General features: G+C 54.7%; 1 protein-coding gene across 1 annotated transcript in view; it reads right to left on the minus strand.

Annotated features, from left to right (window-relative positions):
- Positions 1–7,302: 7,302 nt before the first annotated feature.
- The window catches only part of EMH_0014850 (uncharacterized protein), a gene marked incomplete at both ends in the record, with an annotated part of 9,136 nt that continues 568 nt past the window's right edge, over positions 7,303–15,870 (minus strand). Inside the window, 8 exons of the mRNA XM_013500227.1 lie at positions 7,303–8,559; positions 8,710–8,922; positions 9,229–9,549; positions 9,752–9,987; positions 10,181–10,440; positions 10,752–11,334; positions 11,811–12,634; positions 12,739–15,838. Coding sequence (XP_013355681.1) covers positions 7,303–8,559; positions 8,710–8,922; positions 9,229–9,549; positions 9,752–9,987; positions 10,181–10,440; positions 10,752–11,334; positions 11,811–12,634; positions 12,739–15,838 — 6,794 coding nt within the window. The remainder of the gene's footprint in view (positions 8,560–8,709; positions 8,923–9,228; positions 9,550–9,751; positions 9,988–10,180; positions 10,441–10,751; positions 11,335–11,810; positions 12,635–12,738; positions 15,839–15,870) is intronic.

Raw genomic sequence — 15,870 nt, forward strand, 5'->3', positions numbered from 1 at the left:
TACAGTGCCAACTCCCATTTGTTGAAAGGCTCGCTTATCCATCAGCGCTAAAGAATCGTCAAGCCAGGCGCCAGGAGTCAGACCGCCTTCACCGCTGATTGCTCTACCGAGTGACAAAGCAGTCGGCGGCCAGCCACCTGCATTTCCCGCATAAATTGCGGACGGTCCTACTGGAGATGTCGACGCGCCCCATTGAATCCCTAGCAGTTCTTCCACCTTCGCCGTTTGCGATTGTCGCACGCCTCCCCCAACCCCTACGGTAGAATCCTCCGGCGTCCAGGCATCTGGGTCTAAGGCGCTGACCACACCACTCAACGCTGTTTCACTGTGGCGTTGCCAAAATGTTCCAACCGATGCTTCTGAGTGCGAGGTCCACGGCGATGGCTCATTAAGCCGAGGAATCTTCGGTGGAGGCGGCTGCGCTTCAACTTGCAACATCTGTGGAGCAAACGCGCGCATCCGCTCGAAAGTCGCCGCAGAATCGTATAACATGGCGGCGAGCCTAGACTTTGCCTCACTCGCCTCTTCAACATACTCCGAAACAGCTGGCTGAACGCCAAATTCCTGTTCTAAATCCAGACAATGCTCTAAAATTGNTCAACATACTCCGAAACAGCTGGCTGAACGCCAAATTCCTGTTCTAAATCCAGACAATGCTCTAAAATTGCCGACCGTTCCTGCTCATCTTCTTCCTCCGAAAGACTGCGTTGTACTGCTGCTCCGGAATTCAGTCTCCTTTGGCTTGTCAAACACAGAGCCAACGAAGCCAAAATCGTCACAAGAGGGAGGATGGATGCCACTGCCAAGACTAAAAATTTGCAGCGGCTTGGCTCCCCTTGCACTAACTTGCTCCGACGTCTAGCCGCAAACTGGGTTGAGTACGGGGGTGAAGCAGAGGCTACACTTTGATGTGCAGCGTTTCGGTTATGGGATGTTAACATTTCCGAGGGTTTTTGGGTAAATGCAAGTACGGGATGGTATCTTCGGGCCATTGATGATTCGGTCTTCCCCAGGAGAACGAGCCAGTCCGTGACGCCCGAGTTTCTGTCTGGCGAGTATGGCGAACCAGTCCAGCTTGCTACAAGCCTGCCTTCATTTTCCTTGTATGTTTCACGGGATAGTTTCTATGATCCTGTGTTGTCGGTAGTCCCTATGCTGAGGATCCCGTGATGGAAAGTANAGAACTAGCTGCTCATTTTTCCTGTAATTCAATGGAAGCAGGGAGGGGGAGACGGATTAAGGGTGCCCCCCGGGGACGGTGCCACGCAGAGGGCCAGACATTACACGGGTGCTCGTGAAATGCCTCGGGCCAGAGAATGAAGTCACAAAAACACATTTGAATGATATATATATATAGTACTAACAAGTGATAGAATGTAATGTAACAAGTTGTGATGGCTAAACTTACGTACTAAATGGAAAGACACCCTAACTTTGAAGCCGACAGCGAATGAGTGCATGAACACTACTATGCACTACAATGTACTAGTTATTTTACCTCCGTTAGAGAGACGGGTCTAATCAATGGTAAGTTATTCAAATAGTGAGCTTCGTAATACATTTTAATTAGGAGACGGTAATATGTTAGAGTGGATTCCCGCTCATCTTCGGCCAGCGCAAGCAAGTTATGCCTGGCAAGAAGCTGGAGGCGCCATGCCGCCCCAGTGGCGCGCTGGTTCGGCTGACTGCTTCAAGGGGTACCCGAGGGGACGTTCGGGCNCGCCATGCCGCCCCAGTGGCGCGCTGGTTCGGCTGACTGCTTCAAGGGGTACCCGAGGGGACGTTCGGGCCTTGTGGCTCATAGATCCCCAGAACATTGATCTCATCCTCATCAATTTTGTATGACCACTGAACATCAATCCTTCCTGTAACGAACTCTCTTTTAGCGTAGCATGCGTCCCATCTGTGATTGTTCGAGTCTGACTCCCTGTTGCCTTACCACTCATAGCGGTTGCTCTCTGGTCATACTCAAGAACAGAAGAGAGCTGCATTGTAGGTAAAGACTTAGAGCAAAAGTTTCCCAAAGGCAGCTGGCATCCTTCCCCTGTCCTCAGGCCTCCTGGGCGTTGAGCTCACGGCCTGGGCGTTGCTTGGAGGCGGCAACCTGAAGCGGGGTTGCAGCGCATTTCCCCGCGGCAGGTAATACGAGCCAGCCTCACGCGTGCACACAAGTAAGCTTCAGCTCAGCTTCCTTTGCTGCATGCTTTACCTATCAATGTACTTTTAGAACGTTTGCATTTGCTCACACGCAACCTACCGAGGCCAAGAGGAGCTCGTGTGCTAACTCATCCTATAGCTACCCCTCCGTCGGCGAAAAGCGCGGATGACCATGTTGAATGTGCTATGGCTGTGCCATGTCTCTGTGCCATGTCTCGAGCTGCTCGCGCTGCCGGTCTCTTTGAGCATGCTGCTCGCCGTGTAGTACGCCACACAACCCCCTGCCGGCCCCCACCCCGCGGCATCAAACTGCTACTGCTGTGCGGGTACAACTCCATCGTGCTCCTCTGCTTCTGGATGTAGTTTGCTGTTGCTTAAGCGGCTGCTCCTGGTGCTGCTGCTGTTCGAGCAGGGGCTCCGGCTGCCGCTGTTGCCATTCCTGATGGTGATACGATAATAAAATAGTTAACCATATGCCTTCAATATAGGGGCATCTCTAGAGGTGAAAGCATGTACCGCATCCGTTTCTGCATCTGACTCGAATGGGAAGTCATGATGCGCTCAACCACCACCGCCGGTGCCTCGCCACCGTCGGGGCCACCCTGAGTCGCTAGGGCAGTCAGCGTGAGCGCAGAGCACGTGGAAAGTAAGTGTAAAACAAAAGGAATATCTAACTATCAGAGTCAAACTGCAGGTTCGAGACATCTTCCGGAGAAATGGGTGCAGGTAGCTGCAAGTGGACGTCGGTTTAGCTGCTCTGAGAGCCGATGGCACGCTCTTCCTGGCATTGGAAGGTGAACTCACATGTGGTCAATCAATAATCGAGAAATTGCATATGTGGCTGCGGGTTCCTCTGCGTTTGCTGTCCTAGCCGGACCTCTCCTCCCGCCGCCGTTTGTCGTAAGCGATTGGGGTCCCCGGTAAAACCCCAGAGCTGGTGCCCAGCCCCAACAGATGAGAGTTAAACTTCTCTGATGTATCCACCCCCCCCGGTAGCTGTGTGAGAAGAAAGGAAAACTAGTGAGGCGAGGCAGTGTCAGGGACACCTGAGTATAAAAATAGGAAAGTTTGCTGACACCTAGCACGAGACCCGTTGCTAACTAACGTTCCCTTGCCCACTTCCTCGCACAGCTTGCATGTGCAGACTGGCGATAGGGTGTTGCGGGGTCAAATACAGCGCGTAGATGTTCTGCGGGGTCGCATCCCGTATACGACCTTCCAAAACTCACTCAGCTTCACGGGTTCCCGGCAGTTTCACATAGTATTCGCGTTTCCTATGACATATGCGGGTGGTAACCCGTCCCTCTAGAATCTCTGTATCCTCCATGCGTGGCNCGACGGCGTTGCCGTCGTCTCCCCACAACGGCGCGAGAATCGCAGGGATTCCCGAATCAGCTTTAGGATGCCAGCATTAATAGTATGATGGTATCTCCACTCTGAATGTAGGTCAATGCTGTAGGCCCACGGATTGACCGGAGAGCGGACATCAAACGGCCCAACCCGTCGAGTTGCGAACTTTTGGGGCTGCGCACCCTCCTGCGCGCTACAAAGGGCATGTGAATCCACTAGGAACAAGCCATCGGGGTTGAACGTAGCTGTTGAACGTCTTTTGTCGTAATTCCTGGCTTGGCGTTCCGGTGCCTTTCTCATCCATTCCCGCGCTGCTTTGAGCTGTCTGCGGAAGTTAGAGGCGGGCTTCACTTGTGGCTGGCTTCGAACGGCGAGACCCGGCGTTGGATCAACTAGTAGAATTTCTGTATGGACCAGAGACACCGGGGAGCAGCGAGTTGACGAGTGCACTGTAGTGTCATGTTGTGGTAACGAACTTCGTGTGCATGAGAGTGCATGAAGCTTGTCAGCGTCTTCTGGCGTAGCTTCATGCACCGGCGCTAGTTGACGGTTGAGCCTTGCCTTTTCTTAGAAGTTCATCCGCCTGATCGCCCGTATCGCGGAAAAAACGTTGGGCCTGCTTGGGAAATACGTTCGATGCTGTACCTCAATGCTCGAGGTCAGCAAATAAACATGCACTTGGCGGTGATAGGTTGCCTACAAGCAGATACAAAAAAACACCAGTAATTGTTTAGAAAGACAACGCATGCTCCAAATAAAGCTCGTTCTGATTACCTGTGAGGCTGGCTCGCATCCGTAATTGCAGCGGGGTGCGCTGCAACTGCTGTTCGGCGGCCTCTGCCCCGGCAACTCCAGGCCCTGAACTGCTGCGCTCACGATGCCCTGGAGAGAAGCGAAGGGGTCAGCTGCTTTTACGGAACACTTAGCTCAATGCTTCAGAAAGATTCGTCCTTATTGCAGCTCACAACGGCCCTACACTAAAACTGTGGACTGCCGTTACCGGTGCGGTACATTGAGCTTGTAGCTGGTGGCCTACCCAGTTATTTATTACCTCCGCGGAAGCACCTTACTATGACAATTCTCGTTTCTGTTTATCGAGCAGATTGCGACGGAGATCTCATCACCTTCAGCTTGTAGATGTAACGATAGTGCTTATCGTTCCAAATTCGATAATTACCACAACCATATTTTACACATACCAAAAAGGCACACAGACGACACGACATTGGTACTAAAAAGCAGTCTTTCGGCCCCTTATAGGTGAAAATATGCTGTCGGCGATCCTTGAACAGTGTATAGAGCAAGAAGAAGAAGTTTTCTGTACCAGGAACTCTCCCAGAGCTACTGAGAAGGCACGGTACGTTACAACTATTCTTCCAACAGCGTTCCAACCAGCGAAGGCTATGCGGGCATCATCGAACGAAGCGGATTCAATGCAGCACCTGCACGGTTTCGGGAATTTCGCAGAGAATCCGTGAGGCAGGAACTTGGAGAAAAGCTGCTTCGCATGTTTAAATAGAAATAGGGGATGAGGCCGTTGGAGAAGTTATCTTAAGCAGCATGTTTGTCCCGTTGGCGAACAGTATGCACTCCACGTTGTTCAGAGCGAGCCTCTGTAGGCTGCCCTGTCGCAGCCCACGTTACAACAGCTAGCGCCGGGAGCTCCGCTTTCCGAGCTGCCCAGGATGGTTAAACTGGCAGCGGACGCCTCCCGATACCTGAGCGAAGACGACCCCATCGCAAAGACCTACAGATGATGGGCAACGGAACTCACAGGCGGTCCCCACAGGATTCCCGTTGGCTCATGAAAAGCTGTCACCCCTTTACAGGCATACTCGAGTAGTTTCTAGGGTACAGCAGCCGACTCGAGTAGGGTCTCGCGATCCTTGCCTGCACACATTAGGCCCGCACGACAGTTTCTGGGGCCCCCTGTTAGAACAGCTTGTGGGGACACTTATTTTGTATGGAGCGCGCCAAAAGCAGATACAGCCATCTCTCAGATCGAAGGGCGGAACTGCGAGTGTTGCTGGACGGCGCTATCCAACTCCTTCACCGGAAAAGGTATTCTTTTTGCAAGATTGCGCAGATGCAGTGCAGAAAAAGCCCCGCATTAGAAGAAAGGAAGCTAAATTGCAGGGTGCAACGCATCCGGCAGCCAGTTCTGATTCGATATCTGCAGCTCGTATATAAGGGAATCCTTTAGGCTTGTTGACATGCTATACTGGGGAAGAATTGAGACTAATGCGCGAAACCGCTGGGAGGGTCCCTCTAGGTAGTGGCACCCAAAATTCAAGAAAAAACACGCACGAAACGCACATTCAGCACAACGGGTCAAATTAATATGGGATCATTAGGGGCTCTCAAGGTCTGCACAGCCCATCCAGGCCACGAGTGTTTCAGCCAATGCGACAGAGGGTACACCCAACTACTCGCATGTTAGCCTCGCAGTGGTAAAGCATGTAGATATTTTAAGGCCCTTCAGGAAAAGAATTGCATTACCCCTGCAGAAATTCGCTATGAATGCATACAGGCAAGCCAGTAGGTTGTTTGTAAGACCATCGCTGACTTTAAACGTGGATAATATATTGCATCAGTGTGGATCGATAGTCAACCTCGTTCTCCGTAAGCTTACGGCTGTTCCTGCCGACCTGCTGCCTTTTCTTTGTCACTAGGCGGCTGCCAAAACGCTTCATCATGCTCGATTAAGCGCTCTGCGNGAAGCGGGATCATGAAAGGAGGCTCCCTAATTTGGTCAATCGTCTTTACTCAGGCGCAGTCTATTTACAGGGAGTGTGTCCGCTTCAAGAAGACGTAACCGCATGTAAGCGCGCTTAAGAGGGACATTTTAAAGCTTCGAGACAGGCATGGTAGTTTAGAATATAGGCTATGCAATTTTCGATGAAGGACGAATCCGACTTTTCGGGAAGGAGCAGAGAGTCCTGAGCGAGGTATTCCGTGCCCCAATCCACTGCTGCTAACTCCAGCTCGTCACTACCCACCTAGAGAACAGTGCCCCCATGCGGTGTGATACCCTGCATAGTCAACATTCTAAATTCGTACGCTATGCCTGGTAAAACGCAATGTACTGATGCACCACAAACATGAAACCTCATGAGCGAACTCTGCCTGTGTAGCAGTCAACAAAAACATGTCGCCATAGACTGGTTTGGACTGCGTCCCTCGGTTTGCTGGCATAAGGTTCGAGCTCTCCAAAGAGCTGAACATGCAGTGCAGCAATTCGCCGTAGACAGGAAATAGCTCCATGCAAATTGTGTATAGTCCTTTCGTGGCCACAAGGTGTCGTTTCCTCATCTAAAGCGCCCTATAGAAGCTGTCGTGTGCTTGCCCGAGCATAACTCGTGTAGATGGACATATAAAACGGCCTGATACGGGCAGTGGCTGCCCTTGTTGCGCATTTTTCGCAAATCTTGCAGTGCTGGAGAGTCCGGTGCCATAACGCACATTAGGCTCCTTTGTTTCCACACAACAGAATGCTGTATACGACGTTCACGGTTTGGCACTGTTTTCGTTCCATTCGACGTCCAAAGAAAACGCATATTCACAGTCTACGAGAAAAAGCAATCCACCTCGGACGCACGCCAGGTACTGCAGATCAGTGTGCAGCTCCCACTGCGAAGCAGTGGATGTCCGCTATTTCGGATTAGAAGTGGCGGACCCAGCGCCACCTGAGGTGCACTTGCCGCAGCAAGACTACGTGTGCGCCCTAGGCACCGCTACCTTCTCAGCTGTTATTAGTTGAGATGCTCAAACAAGACGCTCGCGGCAGTTGCTTGCTCAGACTTCTTTGGCTGCTTGGCCCCTCGAAAGCGCCGCTTGTCCCTCAGCTCCATCAACCCACGCTGAACCAACTGTCGGTAGAAAAAGGCAACGCAACCGCGGATACCAGCCGAATATCTGCGCTGCTGCAACTCTGTCGCGCGCTGCCGCCGCAAGCGCCAGCGTGTATACTGGGAGTCCCGAACGCAGCAGCACGTTTGCCAGATACCGAGCTATCTCAGCTGCTGCATGCTGCTGCCTGTTCCAGTTGCTGCACAGTGGGGGCACTAGAGATGCAGTGCATGTCCAGGATTGCCTGCAAGCCATTTCCAGCACTGCTGCTGCCGATCCAGCCACTTGCAGCTCACCTTGCCAGGCAGGATACAGTTGTTTGTATTTCTCTTCCACAGATGACGAAGAACAATCTAGGATGAGAGGCCTTTTCAGACGCAAAGACAGAGGCGTATCCCCAATGCAAAGCTGCTGTGTAAAGGACAAGACTGCCTCGGAGAAAAGTGGAAGTACCTGAGACGCAGTTGCCGCTGCCCCTGCTGTTGCAGCCCTACATGAGTGTTCGGTCCCTTCCGGCACAGTCTTTGCTGTAGAGGTTGCCAACCCATCTGCCCCAGGCATCTGTTTTTGGGTGTTTTGCTTATGTCGTTGGTCAACCTGATCCAACAAATCGCCCTTGCTGTGGCCCCGCAGCCAAGCCGGAAGGTCCAGAGCTAGAGTCGTCGCCAAGTCAAATAGTCGCAACCACTGCTGCTGTTGGAGTAATGCCGAAGCAGCGGCAGCAACAGTCCTCTCGACTTCCTGATACACCCGAGCTGCTAGAAGGCGATCCACATGGGGTAACTCCAAAGGGACGCGGGACAACCATGGGTTTGTGCTGAAGCTATCATCAGCGCCAGCTTCTGCGGTGCTTTCCGTGATTTGGAAATTCAGATCTTCTGCATGCAATGGACGCCAAAGCAAAGAGCGCAACTGTGAGACCTGATGGCTCTTCCGTCTGGTCCTCCTTTTGTATACGAAATTCTGTTGGCCCTCAGAATGTTGCCCTTCCCGCCGCCGCTGCACTGGGCACCCCACAGGAGCTACGGATGCAGGTTCCGCCCAGAGCTGTTGCTGCTGCGCCTTGCTCCGATTGCAAGCAGACCTTGGGTGGTGCCTTCTCCTAAAAAAAGCCCAGAAAAAATGTAGCAGCTTGCGAACTAGGAGAAAATTTCCCGCTTCTAGAGCAGCACGGAGAAGTGGTAGCACGCGGCGACACCGCACCTGCAAAAACAGAAACACAACTTTCAAGGTGATTGGCTCCACCGTGCAATGGCCCCCTGAGGGGCCCTAGACAGTCCAAACACCCCAATCCAAATAAAAGGGCGAGAAACACCAGGGAACGCCCCGCCAACGACGATACCCCAGCAGTACCTGAAGCGGGCCCTCCGCTGTCTGGATGGGCAGCAAATAAAGCGAAGCTGTCTGGAGAAGGCCGCTTTCCAGGCACTTGGTAAAGAGAGTGATGGGGTCAACAGGAGGCACTTGTCGTTGCAGCAAAGACCCCAGCACTGCAGGTGACACAAGAGGCTCCGTCTTCCGCATGCAGAAAACAAGCGTTGCAACGAACACATGAGGAGACTTCCGCTGCAATAAATGTAATAACCACTGCAAAGCGACGCCTTCTGACGAACTCCCAAGAGCAGCCGCAGCAGCACTTCGCACACTTCCAGCAAGGTCTTCGAGGGAACCCCTGTAGATGCTTCCCCCGCTTGGCACACCAGTAGTGGTAGCAGGGTATGACGGCGGCGGCGCGCTGTTTTTACACGGTTGGAGCTGGAGCCCGCGCAACTTTGCCGCCTTCAAATATGTGGATATGCAACGCATCAATAGTCCAAACTGCGACAATTCCAGCAGATGATGCGCAAAGGCAGATGCGAGTAATTCCCGCACAAGCGCTGAGACAGACATGAAAACCCGTTTGCATGTGCTGCAGTTGTCTTGATTGCTGTCGATGCTCTTGGCGCTTCCTGTGCATTTGGTCAATTCCTTCATAAGCCCTTCAGCAGCTGCATCAAATGCGCGTCCCTTGACAAGCCCAAAATGGGCTCTGGAATTTACAGGAATGCAGGCAACCGCAGCTAGCAGCTGCCGCTGCAGTAGCGCATGCGTGCAGGGCTGTACAAGCAGGCGTATCTGAGTGGCAGGCTGGATTTGTATCGGAAATCCAAGCGCCGTCTCACGGCTGGGTGTACAGGCGACAGCCACTCCGAGCTGAAGATGCAAAGCAAACAGCACGTGGTGTTAGCGATCGCAACAGAGGTGGAAATGCCCGAAGTGTCACGTTCGAACTACCGATCCCCTCGCTCGGATGAATGCCGTCGCTAACAAGAAGCCGCAGGAAAGCTCCAGACAGCTTCACACATGCATGTAGTACAACTGCATCTCATCGTTCCTGACTTTGTAGTTTGCTTACCTCGCCGAGTACTCCAACGATATGAAGGGGCTGCGGCCGAGCCTCTACTGGAAGTACCAAAGCCGAGCGCAAACGTACGTCAGTTACTGCGAGCAAATGCTCCGGAGTTAGATCCGCCGCCTCCGCCGCTGCTGCAGTGCCCGAGTAGTGGAATCCAACGGAGGCCAACAAAAGCCCTGAAGCTGTTTGCGCCCAGAGATGCCATCCAGCTACGCAGCAGCAGCAGACGTCGCAGTCTGCACCACATTAGCCAGCATTTGCCAGTAACATGAAACGTACAATAAATGNCGCAGTACCCCAAGAATATGACAATATCCCTGCTTCGCTCCATAAACAAACGGCATAGCCGCTGCTCAGACAGGCCAAGCATCAGCTAACTTGACGCCTTCATAAGGGCTCCACACTAAAACTGCAGCACACTCGTCTTACTTTCAATACGTGCTTCCCAAAGCTGCGCGGCAACCGCAGGGCCCCTAGTTGCAGGAGAGGAGTCCAAGCCGCTGCCGCCGCAACCCTCCGAATCGACGAAGGATGGCTCTGCACGAAGAGTCGAGGCTGCAAAACCGCCAGAAGCAGTTGGCGCCGCCTCTGTTGTTTCGGACTTTGCTGCGCCAGCTGTCTCTCCTGCTGCTTTTGACTGTGTCGAATACAGTAAAACAGACGATGAGCCGCGGGCATATGCCTCAAGACTGAGCAAAAAGGCAAAGAACCAATGCAGTTAGTATGCGACGACTGCAACAGGTCAGTGAGCTGATGCGACACCGGCATTAACAGCCCCTTGCGCTTCTTTGTTCTCATGTACGGTCACTANAACTGTTTGCGCCCGGCTGCCCAGAAGGTTTGGAAGCGACGACGAACCCGCTGCTCTGGTGTTCCCGTTGCTGGCAACCCACCCGCTTCCTTAGGCTTGCTTCCAGAGACCTCGCAAGAGCGCTGCGATGCACCGCCAGCCTGGTGGGATATCTCTGCTGAGAGCACAGGGAGCGACAGCGGAGCGCACCTTTCTCTCATCAAGTGTTTTGGCGGATCCTGTTCTTGCTGATGTTGGAGCTGCGCCTCGTAGAGGTTGATGTTGCCGCGCCGATTGGAGCGAGCGGGTACAACGGCAGCAGGACGAGGAAAGTCAACAATTCTTTGGAAGGGAAGGGGGCTCAGTGGCACTGCTGTACTGCTCGGCGCTCGAGGACCAACAAAAAGTGACGGTGAAACTGCTGCACTTTCTGCTGATAAATTGCTCCGACTACTACCCGAATGCGTTTCATGGAGGGCTAGGACCGCCGAGCTTCCCTGTACTTTCGTGGTAGAGACAGGCCATGGACGGGTGCTCCTTGCCTTGTACTGTTCAGCGAAAGCAGATTCTGTAGTCCTACTGCTGTTGCTGCTGCCTTCTCTGCTGCAGGGATTTAGCTTATCGTCTGACAGCCTTCGCTCGGGATCTGGGTCTGAACCATTTACGGTGCTTTGCTTGAGCGCAACCTCCTCTAGCACGCGCAGCCCACATGATGCAGGCTCGTCGTGGTGCAGCTCCTCTTGCTGGCGTTCTTCCCGTCCGTCATGCTGTCGTGGAGACACCGTTAGGTGGGCTAAACATGAGCAGCAACAAGCGTACGGGTCCCGCATTCCTTTGCCAGCAAGTTCCTGACTTTGCTGCCTTTGGTGTTGCTGCTGGGCACGAAGAACGCAAAAGCGCGAGGACGGCAGCAAATAGTGTTGTTGCAATTGTGCCTCCGCTCCCACCCAGAGGCCTGTAACGCCCTCCGCTACAACGGTAAACGTATCTACGATGAGGCGGGGAATGCGGTGCNNTCACAGAAATCTGACAAATCAAGCTGCCAGAGGGCTACAGCATCTTGCTGCCGAGGTTGCTGTTGTTGCTGCTGCGGCGACTGCGGTTGCTGCAGCTGGTACGCAGTTAGGATCCCCAGAGCATCGTATATTGCCAAGAGAGGCTCTGTTGTGTTGCCTGCAGCAACGCTCCGCAGGGCAAAAGCTGCGCGGCCGCTACAAAGCATACAGCAATTGCAGCTGCTGTTGCTTTCACGGTGGCATAGACAGCAACGGGATCCAAGAGAGGCTGCTGGGCGAAGAAGCTGTTGCTGCTGCAGGCTCGGCAGCACCGTCGCCGTGTGGGGTCTGGCCGGAAGGCGCTTAATTTCTGCAACGCGGCAACGCAGGTCCAGTCGTTCGCTGCTACTCAGAAACAACACAGCGTAGTGCCACATGGTGGTGCTGCTGCTGCCAGTTCCACGAGATGCTGCGCCCGCGGCAACTGCAGAGAGCTCCCTACTGCCGCTGCCGGTCCCAGCCGCTCCCCACAGACGTGCTGCAGACTGCTGATACTGCTGCTGCTGTTGCTGGAGCCAGGCTGTCTTCTCGTGAATAGTCAGAGGAACATGAGCTGCAAACCTGGAGGGGCAAAAGTCCACGGCTGCAGCTACGGCAGCTTCAAATCTATGAAACACACTAGACGGCAAAAGCCAGCGAGGTGCTGCATCCGGAGCATTTAGCGTGCTGCGCGGCTCTGGTGCTGCTGCAGCAGTGGCTGCCGACTGTGCAGCGTCCGGCTGATTACATGCGGGCGTCGACACGAAGAAGATGTCTTTGGTGTACCAGCCTAAGGGAAGGGTGCCGGTAGGGAGCTGAGCCTCCTGGCTCTCCATGCAGAGAAGCCGCCACCGCCGCTGTAACATAGCAAACAAGGCGAAGCCTCGCCTCCCGGAGACAAGCATATGAGATCCGTCTGGAGACAGTGCCGCCTGCCTCACGGGAAACGCCTTTGCCGTATACAAATTGGGGGGTAACGGGATGAGGGATAAAGCGGCAGACGCCTTCACGTTCCCCAGGAAGCTCCACACAAGCAGGTGTGAGCCTCCAATCATCACCCTGAATGCAACACACCAGCAAGGAGCAGATTCCATGGAGATCGAACTACACTGCAGATAAGCAAATGGCAAGCTGTTCAGACTGCAAGAGGCCAGTTGCCTCACCTGTCAGTCAGATCTGACGCACAGCGGCTCCCACAAACGTCCACAGACGAAGCTGCGACAGCTACCGACGCGCTCCGCACGACGGGCACCTCCAACAACTGCTCTGAAGTAGGGCCTTCAATTTTGGGGTCCACTTCATAGAACATCACGTTTCTGCCAAGTCCGGTGCATTGGCCATCAGGCTGGAGCTGAGCGTTGGCTCCAAGAGATGGACATGCGTGCAGAAGAGAGAGACCGCCCATGATCCAACAGCACAACTGGCCCGAGCCTGCAGCTGACCCTGCAGCAACTGCTGCTGCGGTTGCTGCTATATCCCCCCAAACCTCTCCTGAATACAAAAGCTTCTGCTGCCACGGCCGCTGCGAACACCCAGATGGCCTGCTAATCGGGTGGGGCAAACCCGCTGAAGAAGCCTGAGCGCTCGCTTCTGCAGCAAAGGGGTCAGGAAGCGAGAATAATATGCTCCCCGTATGGCTGAAGACAGCGGTTCCCCCTCTTAACCACCGCACTGAGAGGGCCGCACCGTCTGCTGTCCACTGCAGACTCTGGACACTCCGCGCGCGCAAATAAGGAGCGCCCATTGTGCAAGTTGCACCTGCTGCCGTACGAATTGCCCCTATTGATTCTTGTTGTGCTGCTGCCACCCTGATGTCGTCTGGGACAGTTATCACGTGAAGCAGCTGTGGGAGCAGCGTAAAACCATCGCGCTCAACATCCCTGTGGATGCGCCTAGTTGAGCGTTGCTGCGTTTGTTGCCGATGCGGATCCCGAGAGCTTCGAACTCGTTGCACTGGGTTCCTAGGCCAGATAAGCCTATACACCTCGACAGAGCCATTCCCGAGGCCCACCGCCACGAGACTCCGTTCCCCGTTGAGCGCGCAGCAGCACACTCCTTCTGCCCTAAGCTGAAGCCCCAGCGGTCGCCACGGCCTTAGCATATTAGCGTTGCTGTTTCTGTGACCGGTCTCCGAAGCCGAGTAAGCATTCACAAAACCTTCACGTGCAGAGTGTCCTATTGCTACGCGGCCGTCCCGTCCGGCCCCTATAGAGATGCTCCCACAGCCCCTGCGGCGGCTGGTAGATCTACCACCACTCAACTGGCTGCCCTCGCTGGCTGGACTAGGCGCCTCTGATACATCCCTTCCACCTTCTGCTGCCGCAGCTATTGGAAATTCTGGCTCCAGTCGCTGCAAATGCTGCTGGCTAGCGAAGTGGCCTTTACGGGGTTGCGGAGCCACGCAAGAATCCTTCACTGGATTTTGAATGCCCTCACATTCATCCACCTCAGAATAACCTCTCAGAGGGAAGCGCCAAGCCAACAGCAGGAGCTCCCCTGAGGCTGTGACCACAGCCAAGATATCAAGTCGGCAGTTCAGCTGCAACTGACGCACTCCCCCGCAGCAGCGTGCACGCAGAGCCTCATAATTTGAGAAAGTGTCATCCGTCAGGCTACGCAAGACTGGCCACCTCACCTCCCGCATCTGCTGTGGCAGCTCCAGCGGCCGTGCATTGCGCGGGCCTCTCGTGAGCCGACTGCTCCTCCAACCTAGCGATACACCGTCGTCGCTTGTGTCCCCGCTACTACTGCTGCTGTTGCTGCCTGCAGCCGCAACTGCAACGGTTGCCCTGTCAGCCAGGCTGCTGTCAGGTTTTCCCAAAACCCCACCAAGTGAAGCAACCGAGGCAACGGGATTTCTCCGGCCGTCCCGTACGCCAGTTGTGCTGCGGCCGCTCCTGGATGCTACTGCTTGATTAACAGTAGGGTCGTTCGTGCTGTTGCAAATTGTAGTAATGTTATTGCAGCTGCTCTTGGCGTTCGCCGTGCTGCTGCTGTCGCTGCTGCGTAAAGCGTCTAGATGCAGTTGCAGCTGCGAGGTGCTTCGACGTTGCGGCTCTCTAACACTGAGACTCTTGGCACTTCGGTGACCAGCTCCGACTACGTCGTCACGCGTTGACCGCTTGCTGCTGCACTCGGCAGAGCTGCTGTAGCCCATTGACCGGGGCACCTGTGGCGTACGCAACGTTCGCGAGCGCCTTCTGCTGGTTGAGGCGCTCCCGCTACCCAGTGACGTAGGCAGGGACCATCCAGGGTCCTGGGAAGAGTCCCCACAAAGGAAGACGTCCGGAAGATCGGGCAAGAGCTGTGCATCCTGCGCAGACGCAGGGAGCCGCAAAAGGTCTGTCACTGCAGTGTAACCCTTGGGGTGGTACAGATAAGTAATGAGCCTGCGCCTCCCTAGGCACCTGCAGCGCCTAGAGGAAGGCAGCGTGGCTTCTGCTGGTGCTGACCCGCCGTTTCTGCTGCTACTACGTCGCATTGGCTGGAGTGACGGTCGCTCCAGAAAGCAACAACAGCGACCCCCACAGGCGCTGCAGGGGCAGCCCCAATCGCCAGGAACAGCAGTAGTTCTACTCTGGTACGCTGCCCCTGACCACGCTGCCGTGGTTGCAGCCGTTGGGGCAACCCCAGAAGCTGCAACCGCCGCAAAGGGAGGTCCAGCATTTCCAGGGCATACGCCCGCTCGTTTGGCTACTCGTAGCAGGTCGCTCGTGTAGAGACACCCCAACACCTGCTTCAGCCCTCCCAGGTCGAGCCAAAACAGAGCAGGCTGTCTGCTACAGCCTGCGAGCAGTAGCTGCTGATGCCGCTGCACCGACGAGCAGCAGAGTGCCGAAGGCCTCACTGGGAGGCGCAAAAGCAAGCAGAACGAGACGGACAAAGGGGAAGTATTCGGAGGCCGGTGCGCCGTTATCATTGAAGGCAGCGACCGTATGGCTTCTTCAGCTGTGGAAGCATTCTCTGCTGCTGCTGGCTGGATATGGTCCTCTTCCGCATCACTGCCCTCGGCATCGTCGTCGCTAAAACTGCCAGTGCTCCCCAGACGCCACGCATCAACAGCTGTGGAAAAGCCTTCCGTGAGCCAACTTTCTCCACCGGTTGTTGGCGCGACTCCTGCTACCGCACCCACAGTCGAAGGTTCGTTAAGCCCTTCCGCAGAGGATGCAGCACGCCACCCGCCCGTCTCCGTCCACGTAGGTTTTTGTTGTTGCAGTTCCTGCAACTGCTGCTGCAGCAACCCGCCGCTGTTACTACTGCTGCCTCCAATGGAGAAGATACACACACAAGCCAGC

The sequence above is a fragment of the Eimeria mitis genome, genomic scaffold (genome assembly GCF_000499745.2).
Source record: "Eimeria mitis Houghton genomic scaffold, Emh_scaff516, whole genome shotgun sequence".
Taxonomy (NCBI): Eukaryota; Apicomplexa; class Conoidasida; order Eucoccidiorida; family Eimeriidae; genus Eimeria; species Eimeria mitis.